This window comes from Peromyscus californicus, unplaced genomic scaffold (genome assembly GCF_007827085.1).
Source record: "Peromyscus californicus insignis strain IS unplaced genomic scaffold, ASM782708v3 Scaffold_3__1_contigs__length_106647218, whole genome shotgun sequence".
NCBI classification, from domain to species: domain Eukaryota; kingdom Metazoa; phylum Chordata; class Mammalia; order Rodentia; family Cricetidae; genus Peromyscus; species Peromyscus californicus.
Window position 1 is genome coordinate 63,690,521 of NW_026294551.1, and position 24,290 is coordinate 63,714,810.

At 44.0% G+C, this 24,290-nt stretch overlaps 3 protein-coding genes across 3 annotated transcripts in view; 2 read left to right on the forward strand and 1 right to left on the reverse strand.

Annotated features, from left to right (window-relative positions):
* Positions 1-14: 14 nt before the first annotated feature.
* Positions 15-11,091, forward strand: LOC128122586 (zinc finger protein 709-like). The gene is made up of 5 exons (XM_052758224.1): positions 15-38; positions 1,753-1,800; positions 7,531-7,657; positions 7,853-7,910; positions 8,624-11,091. The coding sequence occupies exons 1-5, from the start codon at positions 15-17 to the stop codon at positions 9,825-9,827; spliced, it is 1,461 nt and encodes a 486-aa protein (XP_052614184.1). The 3' UTR covers positions 9,828-11,091.
* Positions 1,663-24,290, forward strand: part of Snap47 (synaptosome associated protein 47) — a 79,636-nt gene continuing 57,008 nt past the window's right edge. Inside the window, exon 1 of the mRNA XM_052757398.1 lies at positions 1,663-1,800. The gene's annotated coding sequence lies outside the window, so the exon portion shown is untranslated. The remainder of the gene's footprint in view (positions 1,801-24,290) is intronic.
* Positions 10,101-24,272, reverse strand: Jmjd4 (jumonji domain containing 4). The gene is made up of 6 exons (XM_052757395.1): positions 23,816-24,272; positions 23,461-23,626; positions 21,265-21,399; positions 20,858-21,125; positions 19,773-19,919; positions 10,101-19,545 (listed from the first exon to the last, which is right to left on the reverse strand). The coding sequence occupies exons 1-6, from the start codon at positions 24,078-24,080 to the stop codon at positions 19,246-19,248; spliced, it is 1,281 nt and encodes a 426-aa protein (XP_052613355.1). The 5' UTR covers positions 24,081-24,272; the 3' UTR covers positions 10,101-19,245.

Consider the following 24,290-nt stretch of genomic DNA (forward strand, 5'->3'; position numbering starts at 1 on the left):
GGGAGGCACGAGAGATGTACTTTCCTGTGGCTGCCCAGGCAAGATGGGGTTTACTGAACACCTGGAATGTGGCTGATACAGCGATGTTTATGAATGTTAAAATGCAGAGTAAATTTCAAAGAAATTAGCAGCAAATAAATAGGTATTTTGTTAATAAAAATGAAAATGTACTTGTATGTATATTTTGCAGAATCATGTTATAGAAAATACAAGGAATTTTACTCATATCCATTTGTTGTTTATGTTTTCTTTGGTTTGTTTTAGAGTCCTGAATGAAGATCTGCTCCCAAACCCTCCATCACCACCACCCACGAACTTTACCTGTTCCTTTTAATGTTCTCATGTGGTTTCTAGAAAATTTAAAGTTACAGATGTGACCCTTCATTCATTTCTATTAGCTAATATTATTATTTATTATTATTTCTATTAGTCTTAAAGGACGGCCTTCCTTTCAAAGCCTAGGCTAACTCCTTGTATTTGTCAGGGTTCTCAAGAACACTGATTCTCAACCTGTGTGTCGAGACTTCTTTGGGGTTGCATATCAGATATTTACATTATAATTCATAACAGTAGCAAAATTACAGTTATGAAGTAGCAAGGAAATAGTTTTATTGTTGGGGTGGTGTTTATTTATTGTTTCTCAGCACAACATGAGAAACTGTATTAAAGGGCCGCAACATTAAGGAGGTTGAGAACCACTGCTCTCCACGAACAGAACTGATAGTATATATAATTTATTAGAGTGGCTTGTGGTTTACAGACAAGTTCGACAATAGCTGTCTCCCAAAAGAAAGTCCAAGAATCTAATAGTTGTGCAACCCATGAGGCTGGATGTCTCAGTGGTCTTCAGTATACATTGGAATCCCAAAGAAGTAGGGTCTAAATGCCTCAGCAGCAGGGTAGAGGAACTTGCCAGTGAGATTGAGGGCAAGCAGGCAAAAGACAAACGTTTCCTTATTTCGTGTCCTTTAATACAGGCTGCCACCAAGGTGTGGCTCAGATTTAGGGTAGGTCTTCTGACCTCAAAGGATCCAGTCAAGAAAAATTCCCTCACAGGCATGCCCGGCTGCTTGGGTTTTAGTTGATGTGTCAAGTTGACAACCAAGATTAGCCATCACACTCCTCAAACTAGGAAGATTATAACATCTAAATTTCTAAAATGAGGGCTGTGGCTCGGTTGGCAGAGTCCATGCCTAGCATGCGAGAAGCCCTCAGCTGGTCCCTGGTGCTGCATAATCATTCATAGCGGCACATGTGCCATCCTAGCATTCAAAAGATGGAGGAACCGTTGAGGGTTCAAGGTTGGCCTGAACTGTATTTGAGGCAAGCTACATGAGACCCTGTCTCAAAGTATTTAGAAGAAAAATTGTAAACCGTTGTCATATTAGTAATTTCCAGTTGTGAATAGCATGTGTATATTTACGTTATTAACTCATGGCTATTCCTTCAAGAGCAAGCGTGTCCTGGCAGGGCCATCACTAGTGTGCAGAGGAGACCTGTCCCCCAGTCTGTTTAGTCAGGGGTTGCATTACATACACCCTTTGTCACTCAAGACTTGGGGGCGTGTCCTAGGCCCTGTCTATTAGAGTAGAATTGTCCAATCAGGCTGCAGCTGGAGGAGAGGGGCGGAGCAGATTGCTGCACTCTCGCGGTGTTTGGTTCTTTTTACTGCTCAGTTTTGGCTTGGGTTCTGCTTCTTCAGCTTCTGTGTCTTTAGCTCACCGTAGTCTAAGGTGGCTCCTCTGGAGCTAGTGTCCCCGTGAGGTGCAGACGACGCGGGACGCCCGAAATTCGGAAATGGTGAGCGTTCTGGCCGACGCTGGCCACATCCAACCAGAGCCAGCCTCGGGGAAGGCCTCCGTAGCTGGAGCCCGCGGCCCGATCCCGCTGCTGTCCCCCGGTCCTGAGTGGCCTGGGCGGCGGGTCCCCGCGCGTCCCATCGGCCCCCGCGGCGTCCTGGCCGACCCACCTCAGGACTTGGGGCGCTGGCTTCTCGTTGTGCTTTCCTGAGGCATGGGAAGCAGGGCATCAGTCCACTTTCTGTCAGTCTGGCTGCTCCCGGGGTTCACAGCGAACCCCCCAAATTCCAGCTCCTTCCTGTTTCAAGAGTCTGTAGGGCAAACCCCAGCTCGTCTTGGCCACCCGTCCCGGTATGCCGGTTAGAGAGATGGGTAGTGGGGGAAAGCCGGGAGTGGAGATTTCGTCAGTGTGGGTCCGGTGGGAAGAGGGACAGATGAAGGGTCCAGTGACATCTGCTGTCCCGGTTCATCTTCAGCAGGAGCTTCAGGCTTAAACCGAGGAAGGCCAGACCAGAAGCAAGCTTAAACAGCAGCCTCATCCCAAGTGTGGCTCCGCCCATCATTGTCTCGGCTCACTTTAGACCTCTAGGGGACTAGGTGGCTCGCTGGAGATAACTTCTGCTTCCGTGAGGTTTCTTCTTCCTTCAGCCTTGAAGATGAAGTAGGTTAGACAGACACTACTTGAAAGATTACATGCTTAGGTTGAACCAAAAAAGGAGGTAGTAGGCCCAGAGTGAAGGCAGAGATGTCAGGCTTTCATCCCGCTTTTATTCATGTGTGTATGTTTGCACACGTGTGTGGGTGTCTGTGGGGTCGGAGGAGGGTCTCAGATTCCCTGGAGCTAAAGATGTAGGCAGTTACGAATTGCCCAAAGTGGCTACTGGAAATTGAACTCCAGTTCTCTGCAAGAGCAGCAAATGCTCTTAACCCCTGAGCCATCTCTGCAGCCCCCCAAAGCAGTTCCTAAGTGCCGGCTTCACTCGCAGTATTCTCAAATGCCAACTTCTAGTCCAGGAGGATTAAAAAGTGACAACCATTGCTGTTTATTTTCCTTGCTAAATACGTAGAACTGGACACAATGTTTTTCATGTCCTCTTCGTAATGGTCCCAGGTTTCAGAACTGCCAGGGGCTGACAAGTTTCTTAGAGCTGCCGTATGTCCTCTTAGACACCAGTCCGAGGTCTTGGGTGAAACCTCTCAGGAGCAGCTGGAGGCCCTGGGGCTGGAGGAATCTCCTGGAGTCATCCCCATCTCAATAGTTAATTTTTAGAGACATTCTCTCCCCCTAAGCTTAGTTGGAGTCCTAGGACACATTGTTTAGTTAGATGCTGGTGAATGAGGGTCTGCAGAGTAGTATTTCCTGCCCTCTTGAGTCTCCCAGTTGTTCAGGGAGGAAACTTTCTCCCAAGGGATTAGAAAGACAACTCCACTACAGCGCAGTGGGGCAGAGACACGCAAAGCAGAGTAAGTGTGCGTGGGTCACAGTCCGGAGCCTCCCGAAGAGGGGACTGTTGAATATTTCAGCAGCACTCGGCTGAGAGAATGGCCTTATTTGACACTTGATCCTGACAGGTCTGTGTCGTCTTCAGAACTGCCCCTTTCCCATGTTCATCAGCCTGAAATATTTGTTCATTTATTTGAACTTCAGCTTTAAGTATGAAATGTACTCAGAGCTGAATAAGGTTAAAATTTTTGTTTGTTTTTTCTGAGACATGGTCTCTCTGTATATCCCTGGCTGTCCTGGAACTCACTCTGTAGACCAGGCTGGCCTCAGTCTTAGAGATCTGTCTGCCTCTGAGTGCTAGGATTAGAAGTGTGCACCCCCTCACTCCCCCCCCTCACCCCCCCCAGCAAAGTAAACTATTCTTTTTTTTATTTAATTTAATTTTATTTTACAATATAATTTAGTTCTACATAACAGCCATGGATTCCCTTATTCTCCTCCCGCCCCCCTCCTCTAGTAAACTATTCTTGAAGCTAGAAAGATTTCATAAAAAAGTAGAGTTTCATTTCCACTGATTTTTTTTTAATTTTTTGCTTCCCCTGAGCATATATAGAAAAATTCCTGAGATCTCATGTCAAGGTGTGGGTGTGGAGATCAGAAGACATCTGTGGAAGTTAGAAATTGAACTCATACCATCAGGTTTAGAGGAAGTGGCTTACCTGTGGAACCATCTTGCTAGCCCAATCATTTGGTTTATTTATTTATTTATTTATTTATTTATTTATTTATTTATTTTTATTTATTTTTATTTTTTGGTTTTTTGAGACAGGGTTTCTCTGTGTAGCTTTGCGCCTTTCCTGGAACTCACTTGGTAGTCCAGGCTGGCCTCGAACTCAGAGATCTGCCTGGCTCTGCCTCCCGAGTGCTGGGATTAAAGGCGTGCGCCACCACCGCCCGGCTTATTTTTTTATTTTAAGACATGGTCTCACTATGTAGCCATGTCTGTCCTGGATCTTACCATGGGGTTCAAGGTGTACACTACCACACCCAGCCTTTTATTTTACTTCTTGATTATATGTATGTGTGAGTTTCTGTATGAGTACAGTGCCTGTGGAGGCCAGAAGGTATTAGATCCTCCTGAACTGGAGTTACAGGTGGTTCTGAGCTCTCTGGTGTGCTAGAAATCGAACTTACAAGAATAGTATGCATTCTTAACTGCTCAGCCATCGCTCCAGCCCCTCATTGATTACTTTATTACAAATCCATTGTTGCCTCCTCAGTTTCTCTGGGTTGATACAGGCTACCTTACTCTTCAAAGTGAAAGGTTAAGTGATTGACTTTAAATCTTCAAGAATGTATGGATTTGATGCTTTAAACTTTTCCTGTACTATATTCCACAGATTTTCATATGACGAACTTAAGTTTCTTTTCCTTGAACTATTCAGGTTCCTTCAGATGACTATCTGATTCACATGCGATTTTGTACTTTGTGATTTTATTTCCAGTTTAGAGGCTTTCTTACTGTATTTGTTACTGATTTCTATTTAATGCTTATGTATTTTTAAAATATACTTTATGTACTTGCTTGTTAGGGTGTGTTTGATCACTCAGAATGTGATCTACCATTTAGTTTTGCTGTGGACTGAAGTGTTCTAGAAATATTAATGAAATCCTTCTGGTTGATGTTGTTCAATAACAATATTACTATTACTGCTTTTTCTGGCTACTGGATCTGTCAATTACTGATAAGGAGTATTTTGGTGTTTTTAACTGTAATTATGAATTTCTCCATTTTGCATTTCAAATCCTAGAAGTGTTCCCTATGTAATTTGACATCTTATTTTATGTTACATGTATTAAAGACAGCTGATTATTTAAAAAGTCTTATTTAGTGAGTATAGCATTTATTGACTGTAGTGTCAAATGTTTATCAAAGATAGTTTGTCTCAAATTTTTTCTTCATTGTTTCTCTGTACTTGGCATTTTTTTCCTTAACTGAAAAATGGACATTTGAAAATTATAATATGGGATAACTGAAAATCAGTTTCCCCACTTTCTCTGTTATCTGTTCTTAATTATTGAAGGCTGTGTCCATTTATGTAATGAAAATACTGTCCAAAACATTTTCTTTTAAAATTTTTATTTTTCATTTTTTCTTTCCTTTTTTGTTTTTATTTTATCTATCTATCTATCTATCTATCTATCTATCTATCTATCTGTCTGTCTGTCTGTCTGTCTGTCTGTCTATCTATCTATTTATTTATTTGAGACAGGGTTTCTCTATGTAGCTTTTAGAGCCTGTTCTGGAACTCACTTTGTAGACCTGGCTTGCCTTGAACCCACAGAGATCCACCTGCCTCTGCCTCCCCAGTGCTGGGATTAAAGGCATGCACCACCACCACCCGGCTCTGTTTTTCATTTTTTTAAAGACAAGGTCTCACTATGTAGCCTTTCTGGCTGGAACTCACTATGTAGACCAGGTTGGCCTGAAGCTCATAAAGATCTGTCTGTCTCTGTCTCCTGAATGCTTGGTTTTTTGACACAGGGTTTCTCTATGTAAACAGTCCTGGCTGTCCTGGAAGTCACTTTGTAGACCAGGCTGGCCTCAAACCCACAGAGATCCACCTGCTTCTGCCAAGTGCTGGGATTAAAGGGTGTGCACCACCATTGCCCAGCAAAAAATTACTTTTATTTTATGTGAATGGGTATTTTTTTGACTGCATGTATGTTTGTGTACCACATGCATGCAGTGCCCTTGGAGGCCAGAAGAGGACATTAGGAATTCTAGAACTGGAATTATAGATGGTTAACTGTTAGCTGACATGTGGGTACTAGGAATTGAACCTGGGACTTTACAAGAGTCACAAGTGCTTTTGAAGTGCTTAGCTATTTCTCCAGCTGCCATTTCCAAAATATTGCAGAGACTGTATTGCTTATGTGTAGTCAGTTTGTTCTATTGGCCCTTATTTTTTATTCAACCAGTATTTTGACATATTTCTGTGAATGTCATATATTAAAACAGAAAAATTAGAAGAAACAGCAAAAGGTCACCTCTTTCAGTTTTTCTTTGGGGCAGGGGTGTAAGAGGACATTCCTTTAACACATAATCAGGTTGGGTTTTTTTGTCCTTAAAATTTCTTGGGATGCATGGAGCTTTCTCAATTTCACATTATACTTGGGTACTTTTGAATAATTTCTGAATGAAATTTTCACTGCGACTTTTCCCCCCAGAGTTTATTTAGATGTTAATGTACATGTTGTGGATATAAGCAGCAATTTATTTTTCCAGGTAGATGTAGGCTTTTTGTTTACTTGATGCAAAATAAGGTCCACTCTGCTCCTACACTGTGGAACTTAGACTGTTGTTTTAAGACTGTTAGCATATCAGAGACAGGTTAAACCAAGGATGAGAAGCTACACAAGGCTTTCTTGCCATTTTCACGTGTTTATAGGTTTACATTCACAGGGTTGAATTTTGAGAATATTTAATTTTTAACGAAGTTGTTTCGATGGTTCTGCTTGTACTTTCATGTATCTGTGGAGGCATGTGTGTTTGGAGCATCCCACAGCCATTTTCCTGACCTCATTCTCCCTGGAATCTGTGGATGTTCATTTACATAATGATGTTCTTTGTGTCATTACTTATGTGTTATTACATAACGATCTTGATTACTGTTGCTTTAAGAGGCAAGTTTTGACATTAAGAAGCCCTAGTCTTATTGTGTTCTTTCTCAGGATTCTTGTAGTGCTGAATAATTTCATATGAAAATTTGCATTAGTTTTTCAATTCCTCTAAGTTAGTTACCCAGGATTCTAATTGTTCTTAGTTACTCTAATATTTGTTTTTAGAATTTCTCCCAAATCCTGAGGTCCCTGATAAACACCAGCAAAGGTCCAATTTTGTGAGTAGTCACTTCTAACAATAAGAACTCCCACAGTACAAATATTAGCATTGTTTTGTAGAGCAGACAGTAGGGTTTATTAGTAACATGTATTGGAGATATACTATACAATGATAAATTAGGGATAACCAAGAAATATCTTACTCCCTGGATTTACCAATGAGAAGGGTGTTTTTACTCTGCTATTGCTTTCTGAGTGCTTCAATTGAATTATAATATTAATACAGCTGTATGTGAACAACTAAGTACATAAATTTTTAGAGGACCAAATCATGGAACGAATATTTGGAAATCACAAAATCATGTGAACATCTACACACAGAGTATAGATTCCTAGTGGTATAAGTTTTACCCAGCCTCCAATACACATTGTGGGATATTTTAGAACTCAGTGGCCTTTGACGATGTGGCTATAAACTTCACCCAGGAAGAGTGGGCTTTGCTGGATACTTCCCAGAAGAATCTCTACACAGATGTGATGCAAGAAGTCTTTAGGAACCTGAATTATATAGGTAAGAATGATAACATTTCTTTACTTAATTAAAAAAAAAAACACCCTAGGAATTTTTTATCAATTTGAAATGTGGAAAGGGACTAATTTTTTTATGAATAAATGGGCATATTTTCAGTGTACAGTGAACTTCAAAGCTGCTATTAATTTTTTGAAGTTCATAATTAATAGTGCTTTTCCTCGGTCTATATTTTAGAGAACGGGTGGGAAGACCAGAACATTGAGGAGGACAAAAATCCTGAGATAAATCTAAGGTAATTTGTATTCACAAAAGGGTATGATGTTCCTTGAGGGAACGTTAGCATGTCATGTAAACTTTGGTAAACAAACTAAAGAAATAAGCACAACTTTAAACATTTATTACTAGCTTGTTTGCGTGCTGTCTCTCTCTCTCTTCAGTTTAACAGAGTTTTATATATTCAAGGTAGTTGACTTCCACATAGTACTAAGAAACTATATGAACATCACTGTTTTGATAATGGATTTGGGGAAGCCATGTTTCAGAGAGATTATTCCATTTATTTTCTAATAATTAAGACATGCCAAGACACCTAGACTTCCTCTGATATTGGTTATAATGTAGGTCTAAGACATTATTGAATAGAAAATCAGTAATAAACCATTAATGATGTGCTTGTCTTTTTGTACAGAATACATATGATAGGTTCTGTAAAAGTAAAGATTGTAAAAGTCAATGTGGGCAAACTTTCAGTGAGAATTCCAAATCTTTTGTTTGTTTTGTATTTGGAGACAGGGTTTCGCTGTGTAGCCCTGGCTGTTCTGGGACTTATGCTGTAGACCAGGCTAGCTTCAAACTCAGAGATCCTCCTGCCTCTGCATCCCAAGTGTGTGCTACCATTGCCTGGCTAAGATTCTGGGGGGAAAAAAAAAGAGTTCACAGTTGCGTAAAACCATGTAAATGTGACTTGTCTGGAAAAGTCTTCATATGTTGTTCATTCCTTAATAGGCACATCATAACTGACTCTGGATACAACCTATATGAAAATCAAGAATATTCAGAGAAGCCATATAAATTTACACAATATAGGAATTCTTTCATTTCTCTTATGAGTATTCAAAGACATATGACAATGGACACTGGAAGTAAACCTTATAAATGTATGCTATGTGGGAAAGCCTTTCATTTCCCCAGTGAATTTAGAATACATCTAAGAACTCATACAGGAGAGAAGCCTTATGAATGTAAACGATGTGGGAAAGCTTTCAGTCATTCCAGTTCCTTTAGAAAACATGAGAGAACTCATACAGGAGAGAGGCCCTATGTATGTAAACAATGTGGGAAAGCCTTTAATTGTTCTGGTTCCATCCGAAAACATGAAAGAACTCATACCGGAGAGAAGCCCTATGAATGTAAACAGTGTGGAAAAGCCTTCAATTGTCCCAGTTATCTTCAAATTCATGAAAGAAGTCACACTGGAGAGAAGCCCTATGAATGTAAACAGTGTGATAAGACATTCAGTTGTTCCAGTTCCCTTCGAAAACATGAAAGAACTCATACTGGAGAGAAGCCTTATGAATGTAAACAGTGTGGTAAAGCCTTCAGTTGTTCCAGTTCCTTTCGAAAGCATGAACGAACTCATACTGGGGAGAAGCCCTATGAATGCAAACAGTGTGGTAAGGCCTTCTTTTCTCTCACAAGTGTCCGAACACACATGATAAAGCACACTGGCAATGGGCCTTTTAAATGCAATGTATGTGAGGAAGTGTTTCCTTTTTCTAGTGTATTTAGAAGACATCAAACATCTCATGCTGGAGAGAAGCCCTATGAATGTAAACAATGTAGTAAATGGTTTAGTTCTTCCACTTCACTTCAAATACATGAAAGAACTCATAATGGGGAAAAACCCTTTGTGTGTAAGCAATGTGGTAAAGCATTCAGTTGTCCCAGTTACATTAGAAAACATGAACGAACTCATACTGGGGAAAAATCCTATCCATGTAAACAATGTGGCAAGTGGTTTAGTGCTTCCAGTTCTCTTCAAATACATGAAAGAATTCATACTGGAGAAAAGCCCTATAAATGTAAACAATGTGGTAGAGCATTCAGTCGGTCCACTTCCATTCGAAAACATGAACAAATTCATACAGGGGAGAAACCCTATGAATATAATGTGGGAAAGCCTTCACTTCCAGTTGAAATTGATTACTAAATAGTCTTATGAATGTAAATTCTGGTAAACCCTCAAGTTCTCTCACAGGCTTTTGAATAAATACACTGGAAATGGACCTTTTAAATGTGAGTTATGTCAAAAGCCTTTCACAGTCCCAGGATATTTAGAGCACATCAAATAACTCATGCAGGAAAGAAACAAAGTGAATGTAAAAAATGTGGTAAATCCTTCACATCTTCTGGGTATCCTCAAAACCATAAAAGAATTCATGTTGGAGAGTATCCCTACTAATGAAAGCAATGGAGAATCATCTATTACAAATTGCCTTTATAAACATGAATGAACTCGTACTAGAGAAACATACTTTGAGTACAAATAAATATGGTAAATATCACATTTTCCCATTTGCCTTCAAAGAAACTAAAATATTCATTGGACAACAAGTCATCAGAAAGTGATTGTAAGGAATATGAAAAAAAGTTTTCTTGGTTCTTTTAAAGGACACAGAAAGACTGACACTGGATAATAACCCTGTGTATGTGAGAAAAATGGTTAAGGCTTCAGATGCCCCAGTTCTTTTAGATTATATGAAAGAATACGTACCAGATAAAACACTATGAATAGGAATGTGGGAGAAGTATTCAAGTTTTCAGTTTTCTTTAAAGACATTAAGTAGAGGGGGAAAAAAGCCTGTAGCTCTAAGCAATGTGGTTAGGCTTTCAATTTTTATAGTTCTTTTTGAAAACCATGGAAGAACTCTGGAGAAAAGGCTGAGTGTAAGAAATGTCAGAAGGCCTTCAATTTTCCCATTTTCATTCAATGACATGAAAGAACTCGTTTAGAAAAAGACTGTCAGGGACGCAGAAAGTCTCCCAACTTCATTTCTCATGGAAAGACACGTGATAATGCACACTGGAGATGGACATGCATTACACTGACTTTACAATGTGAAAACATTGCTTTTCTGGGTTAAAGCATGGAATGTGTCTTTATATTAGATACAATTTTGTAGTATTTTGTTGAGACTTTTTACAATTGTATTCAAAGAGATTTGTGTATCTTGGTATAATATATAATATAGTATTATTTAGTACATACAGTGTATGCATGTGTATATGTGTATCTGTAGGATACGTATAGTTTGTACATGAGTAGTATATATTATATAACTAGTTCATATGATATGTAATTAAAATATATGTAACCGCTATTTTACTACATAGTAGCATACTACATTGGTTATGCTATTGGAATCTTATCAATGTGTAGAATAAAGCATTTCAGTTACCCACACCACTCCCCATCCCCAGCTACTTCTTGCTCCAGGAGCATGGTTACCAGGATCCCCAATATTTAGCATCAGCATTCCATGGCCTGAGACTCCAGATGTTATCAAAATCCTCAACATCAACTGGGTGTGGTGGTGCACACTTTTAATCCCCAAACTGGGGAGACAGAGACAGAAGGGTCTCTGAGTTTGAGGCCAGCCTGGTCTACACAGTGAGTTCCACGACAGCGAGGGATATTAAAAAAAAAAAAAAATTTCATCAGACAAAGGAAAGTCCTATCCCCCCCCCCCCCACTTTTTTTTTTGTTTTGTTTTTGCAGACAGGGTTTCTCTGTGTAGTTTTGGTGCCTGTCTTGGATCTCGATCTGTAGACCAGGCTGGCTGGCCTCAAATTCACAGAGATTCGCTTGGCTCTCTCTCCCTAGTGTTAGAATTAAAGGCATGCACCACCACCGCCTGGCGTAGGAAGGTCTTACTCTACCTCTGGGAACATGGCTATCAAAGCTTTAGACTAGGTCCCTACAAAACTACCAGTATATGATCTACAAACATCCCTATCCACATCCTGTAGGATTACACATATCAAAGTTTTAAGCCCTAGCATCATCTTTCCTCTACTCAAGGGATGTAAGATGGTCTCTCATTTTACTCCTAGAAGAGATTGGACACCAGAATCATAATCCAAATGTTACCTTTCAATATCCCATAGTGCTTAGGGAAGATTTTCAGAGCAAATAAGACTTAAGAGATTCTGGAGGAAAAAAAAAAAAAAAAAAACCCTGGGTACTACTTGGGTTTATACTATGAGGCTTCCAGAAGGCTTCATCTAGGTCTCATACCCACAAAAAGTGGTTAAGAATGCTACATGCCCCAGTACCTACTTCATCTCACACCTAAGGAAGGTACCCTTTGTGTTTCAAAACCTAGATTCTGGGATTACCATGTCACACACCACAGCCTTATCTTACAGGACCTGGTGAAGGTTCCATGGCATCCTGTGACATCAAAACTGGCCAATGGTGCCACAATCCCACGCATCTCCTGCATTTATCTTGGGTTCCAAGGAAGGTCTTCACATGGCTGTGAAGTGTCAGCCCATGGCATCACCTATGTTTGTCCTTAGGTGAGGCTTGGATAGTTTTCAGTATTCTGTAGCACAACTAATGATAGTTACCACCAAAACATGTATCATTGTTCCAGCCTTTGATGCCTGAGAATCCACACACCTTTAGACGACTGTGTTCACTACATAATTATACAACTATTTTATGAAGTGTTGTGGTCCAGACTATCGGGATGCTCATGGACACTGCTGACATCAAGCAGAGATGAAGAAAACAGGCTGTGCTCAGGTGCAGGCTAAGATTGGAGTCTAGCGGGCACCCTACAAGGAACTGTACAGGGATGTGGGTAGAATTACAAGCAGAGAAAGTTTAATAAGAAGAGTACTTCCCAGAAGGGAGATGGGCCATAGCTGGGGAGAAAGATCAGAGGCTAACCAACATATCGGGATCTAATATATTATTTATACAGTGTGCTCTTCTTGTAAGTATGCTTAAGCTTCAGTTGGGGATGGGCTTTCCCTGAATTTTTTCCCCCTGGGTTGTTTCTATCACTGCTTCCTTTTATATACTAATTTATATAACATACTTTATATGTTCCGCTCTACTCTTCTGCCACAACTTTACTAAACCCGATGGCTATGGGGATCATAGATATTTGCGTATTTATTTCTCCATGTCTCAGTGGCCTTTCCTCTTCACCAGCTAAGTAACCACCCTAAGAAGCAGTAAGGGTATATAAATCTGGCTGTGACTAAGACACAGATTTCCAAACTCAGACCTATGTGATGAGAAATTCTGGCTGTGCTGCAGAGAGAAGTACAGCGACTTCTACTTGGGATCTTTGGTTGGACTCTTGGGAGAAAAATTTGGACAACCCGTGTATGGATGAGTAGCAGCTGGGCACAGGAACTAGTGTGGCAGGGTGTGGAGGATCACTCAGTGTCTGCTCCCTCTTAGACTGTTTTGGTTGCTTTTTCCAGTCTTAGCTCCGCAGAGGCATTTAGGAGAAATGCAACCACTTCTTGGGAATTTCCCACACGTGCTCTGGCAGATCATGCCTGGTGTGAGGAAACAGCTAGCTGGGTGTGGTCTATGGGTGAGTCATTATGATTGGAAGGCAGCTCCTCTATTCTCCCCACTGCAAGGCCTGCACACAGAGATCACATGAATAATTTCAGCCCCACAGAGGTCATTGTCTAAGCTTGTATGCACCAGCTGACAAGACAAAACCTGGCTCCATACAACACTTTGTCCTGTAGATCTGAGGGAAAATGACTCATCACTCTCCTGTCATGCCTTGTGAACATTGAGAAGAGAAAAAAGTGAAACCTGTCTACCTTGTCACCTCAGCAGGAAGGAAACAATACCTGATGATGGCCACTTTTTATTGCTGTGCTTAGTTTTGCATTTGTTCCATTCTCTTTCCCTCCATCACTCATACTCTTCCTGTGTGAATCTGCCAATTAGGTATGTTTCTCACAGGCAACAAACTGTTTTTTTTTTTTTCCAGACAGGGTCTCCCTACATAGCCCTGGCTGTCCTGGAATTCACTATGTAGCCCAGGCTGGCCTCAAACTCATAGAGATCCTCCTGTCTCTGCCTCCTGAGTGCTGGGATTAATGGCATGAGCCACCATGCCAGACCTTTGTTTGTTTGTTTTTTTTTCCTTTGAGATAGGGTCTCCTGTAGTCTCGATGGGCCTTAGACTTCTGGATTTATAGATATACACCATCATGCTTGATCTACTTAATACTGTGAATCAAACCCAGGACTTCATGCATGCTAGGCAAGCACTTTACCAAACGAGGTGCTTTACATCCCCTGCCCAGATGTTGCTTTCTTGGGACTGGGAAAATAATTGTTCGTAAAGTGCTCCTTATGTAAGCATGAGGACCTGAGTTTAGATCCCCAGCACTCCTGTAAAAAGCTGGATATGGCAATGGATGTCTGTAGTCCAGTGCTAGTGAGATAAAGAAAGGCAGATCCCTAGAGCTGAGTAGCTAACAACTGTAGCTGAATCAGTAAATTGTAAGTTCAGTGAGATACCCTGTCTGAAAAAAATAAGGGAGAAACAGTTGAGGAAGACACCCAGCATCAACCACTATCTATGTGGTTTCAGTGTTTCGGGAAGTAAGTAATTTTTACATGTTTTTGAGGCTAGTAAGTATCAGAGCCCGTCTTTATTCTGCATTAATAGGCATTTCATTTTATCTTAAGCTCTTAGAAGAAAAGGAAAGGATTCCTAGAATTCACTCTGTAGACCAGGCTGGCCTTGAACTCAGAAACCCTGCTTCTGCCTCCTGGGTGCTGGGATTAAAGATATGCACCACCACCGCCTAGCTGTTAAAGGCATTCATTCTTGGTGAGACATAAAAAGGATTACACAGTAGTAAGCTAAAGCTTCTTAAATGGGGGGCTAAGAACTTGCCATGGTTTTCTGACTGGGAATTGAACCTAGGACACTGTGATGAAGACACCAAAATCTAATCATAACTAGCAGGAAAGATGCATGGCTTTGGTGCCAAAAGAAAGCTAATGTCTATGAAATCTCTATTTTTATTTGACCAAGAACTATAATAGAATATTTTAAGTTTCTATTGTTGTGATAAAACACTGACCAAAAGCAACTTGGGGAGTGTCTCAGTCACTTTTCTATTGATGTGACAAAATGTCATGACCAAGGCAAATTATGAAAGAAAGCATTTGTTAGGGCTTACAGTTCCAGGGGATTAGAATCCAGAAGCATCACAGTCAGAATTATGGCAGCAGGCAGGCAGGCAGGCAGGCATGATGCTGGAGCTTATATCCTTTCTCAAAAGTAGGAGGCAAGGCTGGAGAGATGGCTCTGTGGTTAAGAGCACTGGCTACTCTGGAATTCCAGAGGACCCAGGTTCAATTTCCAGCACCCACATGGCAGCTTACAACTGTTTATAACTCCAGTTCCAGAGGACCAAACACCCTCACAGATAAATGTGCACATAAAATAAATAAAGTATATTTTTTAAAAAAGTAGGAGGCAAAGAGAGCTAACTGGGAATGAGATGGGCTTTTGAACCTTCAACACCCACCCCCAGTGACACACCTCCTCGAATAAAGCCACACTTCTTAATCCTTCCTGGATAGTTCTACCAATTAGAAACCAAGCATTCAAGTACACAAGCCTATGGGGACCATTCTTATTCAAACCACTACAGGAAGGAATGTGTTTATTCCATTTTATATTTCCAGGTAATAGGAACTCAAACAGGGAATCTGGAGGCAGGAACTGAAACAGAAGCCATGGAGAAACACTGCTTACTGGCTTGCTCTTCCTAGCTTGCTTAGTTTGGTTTCTTACAAACTGCAGTCCTACCTGCCCAGGGTGGTACCTTCCTCAGTGGGTTGGGCCCTCCCACTTCAATCATTGATCAAGAAAATGCTCCACAGATTTGCCCATGTACCAATCTTAGGTATTTTCTTAATTATGATTCTTTATTCTCAGATGTCTATAGGTTTGTGTCAAGTTGACAAAAGCTAACCAGTACACAGAGCAATATAGTTATATGAAGAACTCTGGCATACAAACCTTAATTATATTTATGACAAAATGCAGCAGGTTAAAGTAACCTGTTCATAGGCTAAATTAATCATGGGGAAGCTCTGGACCAAACTTTTCAAGTGAAATCAAGATCTAAGCTTTTATTTAGAGCTCACTCCACCCAATTCCTTTTCCTTTAGTCTCAAATGAGTTTAGGAATTAATTCTTAGATGTTCATTTCAGCTAGGACTGGATGAAATTAATAAAAGTTCAACCTAAAACTTTTTTTTTTCCCAAGACAAGGTTTCTCTGTAACAGCTTTGGCTGTCCTGGAACTCACTCTGTAGACCAGGCTGGCCTCGAACTCAGAGATCCTGCCTTGAGTGCTGGGATTAAAGGTAGGTGCCACCACCACCTGGCTCCTATCACAATTTATAAAGCATAGTAAGAAAAGAAGTCATAATAGAACTGTAACAACATACTATATAAGTTGTATGAATGTGATCAAAATATCTGCTTTCATTCAATTAGTATTTCTGGATCACAGCTGGATAATGTTGACAGTGGGGAATGGAAGCCGGACTGGTGGGGAGAAGGTTATAGCTCTCCTTCATATTAAATCAATAGTGATCTTGCTTGAATTTTGCCCATTTTTCGTATTCCATCTCAACTGTTTAGAATAGCTGTGGAACCCACTCATCACCCTTAGTCAGATTCTGATCTGAGTAGTGGGGGCTTATCTCCATTTCTGCAAATAGAGGTTAAATACCTTGGTCAGTAGTTGAGGCTGGACCCAGGAGCATTGGATTGCAGAGAGGAAGCGCTTCTTGGGATTAGGACGTTTTCCTTTCATTAAAGCTTTACAAGTGTTGGCATAACTAGGTGGAGGATATTTAACTGTCCATCCAAATAATCTTCCAAAAGATATTACTTCTTGTGAATAGCCATGTCACAATGGGAACATGTGCCAGTAAACTAAGGCTGTACCCATGGTGGTTGGGGCAACAGGAAGTTGCAAAGGCAAAATAAGGAGATTATATATCTCGAAAAACTAAGTTTTAGCTACAAGGATCAGCAACAAGAGTGGCAACAGTGCATGGCTGGACAGACAGCTACTGAGCAGAGGTCCTTACACAAGCATCAAATTGGGGCAGCCTTGGTGCAAGCAAGGGTTTTGGCAGTCTGTGAGGTAGATGAAGGGGCTCCTCCCCCTACACCTCCTTCCACTTCACATGGATTCTGGGGTTCAAACTCAGGTCAACAGATGTGCACAGCAAGCACCTTTATCTGCTGAGCTGTGTAACAGGGCCCCTCCTGGCTTGTTCATCTGACTGGGGACTGACTGTTATTTCTAGTTAGCATGGTCATGGGAGTACATAGTAGGTAATGTCTGTCACACATGGCCCAGGGTGTTAACTTTCCTTAATTCTGCAAATCTGGAGTAAGGAAGGCGAACTGCCCATTAAGTTGCTGAGCCAGTTGTGTAAAGTGTCTTCACATCAGAAAGGAGCCAGGGCCCCAGATACTACACCCCTGGCCAGGAGCTCAAAGGCAGCACCTGGGTAAGCTTATCTGCCTGCTTGTAGGTAGAGTTTTCCTGTCTGGCCCACAGTCAGGACAAATCTCTCTCACCTGCCAGTCCCACAGCCGCTCAGACCCAACCAAGTAAACACAGAAACTTATATTGCTTACAAACTGTATGGCCGTGGCAGGCTTCTTGCTCACTGTTCTTACAGCTTAAATTAATCCATTTCCATTAATCTATACCTTGCCACATGGCTCGTGGCTTACCAGCATCTTCACATGCTGTTTCTCATCGTGGCGGCTGGCAGTGTCTCTGACTCAGCCTTCCACTTCCCAGCTTTATTCTCCTCCTTGTCCTGCCTACACTTCCTGCCTAGCCAATGGCCAATCAGTGTTTTATTTATTGACTAATCAGCAACACATTTGCCATACAGACCATCCCACAGCACCTGCTCATGTTTGAGGATTCCCTGGGACAATGCTGCTGCTAAAGGCTCTGAAACAGGAGGTGTTACTGTTTAACTGGCCAAGAGCTTGAAGGTATTAATAAATAATTTTCTTCCCATTGATTTCTACATCTAACACCAAGAGATATCCTCCTAGCCACGGAGCTTCAGCACCTCCCCAGTAGTCCCAACCAAGAGGAGACCTGCTCCGTGTGGCAGGCAGGGCAGAGATACAGGTGCCCCTGCCCCTACCCAAATTCTTACTTACCTAGTCTGTGTAGGACCTACAGCTCACAGGGTAAACTAGCATTAGTGCCACTCTGCAGGTTGTGCCTAGAAAAGTCAGTGCTCTAAGCCTCAAGTGGCTCCTCCAGAACCATTCCCAGGAGGCCCTACCCAGAGGGTTTCCTGGGATGACAAGGTGTATCACTGGCACCAGGTCCTGCACAGGATCTCTGCAAAGGCTGTGGCCAATTCTGCTCACAATTTCCTTCTGTCTGTGAGGCCCCACCTCAGATCATGAAGGCTGCAGGTTTAGGCAAAGCTCTGTCTCCAAAAAGGTCTACAAGTCCAACACTGTATGTACAGCTGTGCCTCATCTTAGTGGTTCATGCTGGGGCCCAGAGTAAGCAGCTGGCTCTCATACAGGCTGTGCACCTCTGTCCTAGGCCACAACCCCCCTATTCCTAGAAATAGCACAGTGAACCTGGTGGCGTGCAGGTGCCAGAAGCATAGGATATGTGGAGCCATGCAGGCCATTAAGCAAGGGCTTGTCTCCATCTAAGCATAGGCAGGGAGTGCAGCCAACAGAGGAGGCACTGCCTCATCCAGCACCAGCCTGAGACTGCGGTATCTGTCTCCTCTACAGGCCTCCCTGTACTTCTGCTCTGGACTTAGCCCTGTGCCCTCGGGCAGAAAATGGGCTAGCACCGCCTTAGCATAGGAGCCCAGGCCTTGAAGGAGTGCTGTGGGGAAGAATGCTACTTCCCCCTAGTCCTGCACATCATCTCCATCCTGGGGACGTGGCTAGATCAGTATTTGGGGTTTTTTAGCCACCTAGTACCTCCAGCCACAGGGGAACAACATCCAGCTTAAGAAGTCCCCTGCCACTTGCCATATCCTGGTTAACTCTTCCTGGTCCAGCTGCTGGAGCTCCCAGGACAGAACTAGAGGACACAGAGGCTTGGAGGGCAACTGCATATATGCATCTCCATCTGTCCCAGGTCACACAGGGTCACCTCCAAGGTAGGCAGACTGGATATCCATCACCCAGGAGTCCTAGGATCACTAGGAGAGGTTGGAAGGCTCCACGGAAACCCGGTTTCATGATCACCACTCAATTCAAGTTCTTGGCAGGCTTGCTATAGGCTAAATGGGTGAATATCCCTCTAGCTCCCATGAGTTAAATTCCCATTTTGGCTGGACCTTCCTCAAGATCCAGGGCCTAGATACTGGGAAACAGCACTATATGGGCAAGACTGTGTCTGCCCACACTGCAAGAACTGCACCCGCACAGCCTTGAGGTACATCCTAGGCCTCAAGGAAGGGTAGCCTGGGCAGGGCCCTGCGGCAAGAAGCTGCCCTCCAGAATTCTTCCTATATCATGACCTGTAGAGTACTAGAGGGCCTCAGCAGCAGCCACAGTATCCTCCAGCTGCTGAAGCAGCTCCTCTGGCTGTGGTGAGAATGCCCTGGTGTCCACTCTCTGAAAGTCAGGATGTGTAACCACAGAGGCCAGCACATCTGCAAGGCGTCCAACATCAAATGCAGCCTGCTGCAGGCCCAGCCTTAGGCCTGTGCTGTCCCCTGTGTCCCCCTTCAGTCCTTGCCTCAGGACAAGAAGCCTCTTCTCAGCGATGACCTTGAGGAAATGGTAAAATTCTTCAAAATTGATCCCTGTACAGGACTTCATGATGACCTGGGCCAAAAGGGAAGGGCAAGTAAGCCCTGGGGTCACATCCAGACTCAGACTGCTCTGGTGTGCAAAGATCCCTCCCACACACCCAGGTGTCAGGGGCTAAGATGGGACCCAGAGACAAAGGTACAGAGCCAGGATAGTGGCCAGGAGGGTCTGAGTCACGAAGCCTGGCCCTGGCATCTGTACTGGACCCAAATCTGACTCGACATGGGCAGGTTGCGTCTCACCTGGCAGTGGTGGTGCCAGTCAGGCATGGAGTCCTTCCATTCTCTGACCTCCTGCTGTACTGCCTGGAGTTCTTGCTGCAAGAAGTGCCACATGTTAGCCAGGTTGCAGCCATTGACCCAGTTGTGGTTGATAGAGATGGTGTCGTCCTGGAGGGCAGAGGACAAGCTCCATGAGGCAACAGCAGGCATCACCTTTGGTGAGCAAATCAAATCCCATTCCATGTCCACCAGGCTCGGTGCTTTGGGCGAGTGTGATAGTTTTAACTGTCCACTTGACACAATCTAGAATTACTTGAGAAGATAATCTCAATGAGGAATTGTCTACATTGGATTGGCCTGTGGTCATGTCTGTGGGGAGACTGTCTTAATTGATGTGGGAAGACGCAGCTCACTGTGTAGCACCACCATTCCCTAAGCAGAGGGTCCTGAACTGTGTAAGAGTAGAAAAACTGAGCCAAGTACAAATAAACATAAATGCATTCATTTCTCTATTCTTGACTGTGGATGTGATGTGACTAGTCATTTCAAGTTCCCGCCTTGACTTCCCCACAATGATAAACTGTAATTTGGAATAAACCTTTTCTCCTCTAAGTTGCTTTTTGTCAGAGTAGTTTGTCACAGCAACAGAAATGAAAGAATAGTGGGCAAAGGTAGAAAACAGACACTCAGCCATGGCAGCCAAGAAATGCTGACCCCATCGCATGATGGGGTTAACACATTGGGATGAGAGAAAGAGGAACCAGCCGGGCAGTGGTGGTGCACGCCTTTAATCCCAGCATTCGGGAGGCAGAAGCAGGTGGTTGCTGTGAGTTCGAGGCCAACCTGGGCTACAGAGTGAGTTCCAGGAAAGGCGCAAAGCTACACAGAGAAACTGTCTCGAAACGCCCCCCTTCCCCTGCAAAAAAGAGAAAGAGGAACCAAGTTAGAACAGGGCTAGGGGATAAGTTCTCCATAGTCTCACTTGTGGCTTCCCTACCCTATCTTCAGCCCTTGCAGGGGAATAATACTGCCTTCTTTCTACACAGGCAGTTGGGGATGTAGAGGGAGAGAGTCTGGCAGAAGCAGGGTCATGTGCACTGCCTTACCAGGTTGTACACTTGATGGTGCCACCCGCTGGGCACAAATATCATCTCACCAGCCTCCTGTATGACTTCAAGGGGTAGGCTGCTGTGCTGGATCCTGGGATAGAGGCGAGTGTCCAGGAGCTCAGCGGAAGTCACGTCATAGGGCAGGTTACCGTGGCAGTCCCGAAGGGCCTCCTCCTGCCCTGGCGGGAAGAACAACCATTTCTTCCTCCCACAGATGTTCACTGACCAGCTGAAGGAGCGGAAGATATCCGCATGGAAGGGAGACCTACAGCAAGGGCTTTAGGTTTGTGTTGTGGAGTCCCGTGTGGACCCTGGTTTTTTTGATAGGCCTCTAGGCAGATGCCCTAGATGGTCACACCTCCCATCTCATCTTCACCAGGTGCCCAAGTCCCTTCTGTCATTACCAGGTGCCCCTGGGCCCCGCGTAGACAAAGCGGTAGTCATCCACATTGAGGACATCCCAGAACTCATTCAGCCAGTCTGATGAGAAGTACACAGGCAGGGTGAATATATCTTCCAGGTCATCCACCAAGGAGTCTCTGGGGAAAGCAGAGGAGCCACATAGCACTAATCTACCCTGAGCCCCATCCCAGCAGGCCCACCTACATCAAATGGGGCCACCTAAGATCACCCAGCCCTAGTGGCTCAGTTCAGAATGCTGAAGATAAAATGACTTGGGGGGCATCATGGCATAACCATGCCACTTAGGCAGTGGTCACTGGGATTCCAAACACAAGGTGAGCATCATCCCAGTTCCTGAGTTAATGGCCTCCTTCTTTTCTTCACCAATATTAGAGAGTGGAACACTACCTGGCAACTCCAGGCTGCAGCCCCAGGTGTGAGAGCCTCAAAACCCATCATTGGGTCCCCAAACACTGGATCATATTAACACTAGCCTCAGAGAAGGCACAACTCCCATCAACATCATGCTGGAAAAAGCTTCTAGACTCACGTGCGTGCCTGTAACTCCCAACAAGAAACAGAGATAGGCAGGGTCCCAGTAGCAACAAATTATCTGTAGGTCCCCAAACATCAGGACTGCCTGCCTTTGAGCACTCAGCAAACTCTTAAACACTGCTCAGGCATCACTTCCCCTGTGGCCTCCTGATTATGTGACTCCATGCCTTCTTCTGCCCTTTTTGGTTTCAGGGTCTTCCAGACAAAAGTATAATCAAACATAGGATTTAAATACAATGAACAATTTTTTAGCATAAATATGCCAGTTTAATATTTGGGAAATATTCATTACCCCCTGCAACAACAAAAAAACCCAAAACAAAACAAAACAATCCAACTCAAATGTTTACCTAAAATTTTAAACTACTACACAGGACAGCATTTAGGCCTGTGAGTCCATCTGTACCTGCTTCAACATTATACAGATTCAGGACCAGTGTCTAGTCATGCTTTACCCAGCTCCTGCATAGACCAGCTTTCTGCTTAAACAAGAAGTAGTATGACAAGGTAGCTGGAAGCTGGTGTTTCTTTTGTATCTGGTTAGCTGTGGAAATTGGGGGCCTGAATTCCATTCCATTCTACAGTTCTGAGTCCTATTTTGCACACAAGGGATACAGGAATTCACCTGTTCACTGTGCCTTCTGCTGGGGTTCTGAGCACAACAATCTGTGCTTGTGAAAGGCAGAGAAAACACCCAGTCCCAGGGCCACATGGAAAGAAGTGATGCTCTTCCCAAAGTGAGCATCATGTGGGCTGGGTCTTAGGTACAGCCCAAACTCCTCAGATGTAGTGGGCTTATGTACTGACATGTCCAAGTTGGAAATATGATAAATTTAAAAATGTACTAACAGCATGTGTTTAGATGCTCAAGACCTTAGCATCCCAAAAAGAAAAAGGCAGCAGTGTACCTAAATGCATGACCACTGTAGCTCAGCATAGCAATGCAGCATACTCTAGAGATGTGATCTTTTCAGTAGACCCATGGGTTGAAAGTGGGTATGGCTTCTTGACACTGTCCAACATGGAGGAAAGGGAAGGGGAAGAAACAGACCACATACGGCTAGCCTGGGAAAACAGCAAAATTCAAATCTTGAAGTAGTTTCTACCAAATGAACTGCACTCTTGCAACCATCACAAAGTAAAAAATCTCCTAAGTAAAGCTGTCATAAGTTGATGTGTGAGAAAAGAAGAGGCTAATCAGGGAGGGTGTTGAGTTCCTCTTTAAAGAATAAGGGATTTTCAAAGTGGGGCGAGAGCGGTTGTAGAAAGGTCACTTGCTCCTTTTGAGAGCCTAGAATGGGCCAGTGGACGGCAAGAATCCCCGGAACAACCGTGGAAGGAACAAACCTGTCCTCAGTGGGGTCAGCAGAGGGCAGTCCCAGAGGATCTGAGAGGAACCTGCTCAAACATTATACAGTAGAGGCCATACAAGATCTACACAAGACTTATTTTCCTCATGACAGTCCACCTGGGCTGGTATGGTAACCCTCCCAGGGAACCACCCTCCCACCAGTTTTGAGACAGACTAGAACTCTACTGTAGAGGTAACCCCTCTGAGTGCAGTAGGAATGCTCTACCAAGAAGGCCTGCACTTGCTGCTTAGGGAAAGGCCCCAGCAGCCATCCGCCGGCCTGCCCTATTACCTGCACAGGTGCCAGTCCTTGAGGTAGAGGCAGCCCCGCGGGGAGGAGCAACCTCCTTGGATGTACTCCTTCCAGTAATCGATATAGTCACGGAAGGGCATGTGCTCCTTGGGGTTTGAATTGTATTCCCGCACTCCACAGTTGGCAACCGGTACAACCACGTCTCCTGCAGCGAGAGGGTCGGCACAGAAGTGGCAGAGTCATACTGTGTAGTTTCATCCCCTTGGGTTCCGGCCACCCTCTGGGCGAATTATCCAGGTCCCACTCGTCTGTCTGGTCCTGGCCACCCTCCCATCCCGGGGTCTACGCCTCCCGTCTGCTCCGAGTTCCCCAGGTCAGTCCGCCTGCGCCCTACCATACTTCTGCAGCAGATACTCGAAGTCAGGCTTCCCCGCCGACGTCACCCACCGCCGGCGGCTGCCCCAGCCCTCGGTGAAAGCGCTGGAAAACACGCAGGGCTGGTTAGGGAGCAGGAAGCCCTTCACGAAGTCAGCGTAGGAGAAGGCGTCCGGCGCCTGAATGAAGGTCACACTGCTGGGTGCGGGCCCGCTGCAGCCAGCGACGCGGCCCCCGAGGCCCCGGTAGTGCCGCTCGGCAAAGAGGCGGGTCTCTCGATCCATCCACCGGGGAACCTGACCCCGGAGGCCCAGCTCTGCTCCTCACTACACTCCAAATGGGGAGCGGAGGCCGAGAAACCTCCTAAGACGAGTTTGGATCAGAACCCACGGTAAAGGAGCCCGGAACCAGACACCAGAGGGGCAGCATTCCAGCAGGAACTCAAGCCTTGGCGCTCCCAGCATGTGCGCGTGCGCCCTACGCAGTCCCGCCCT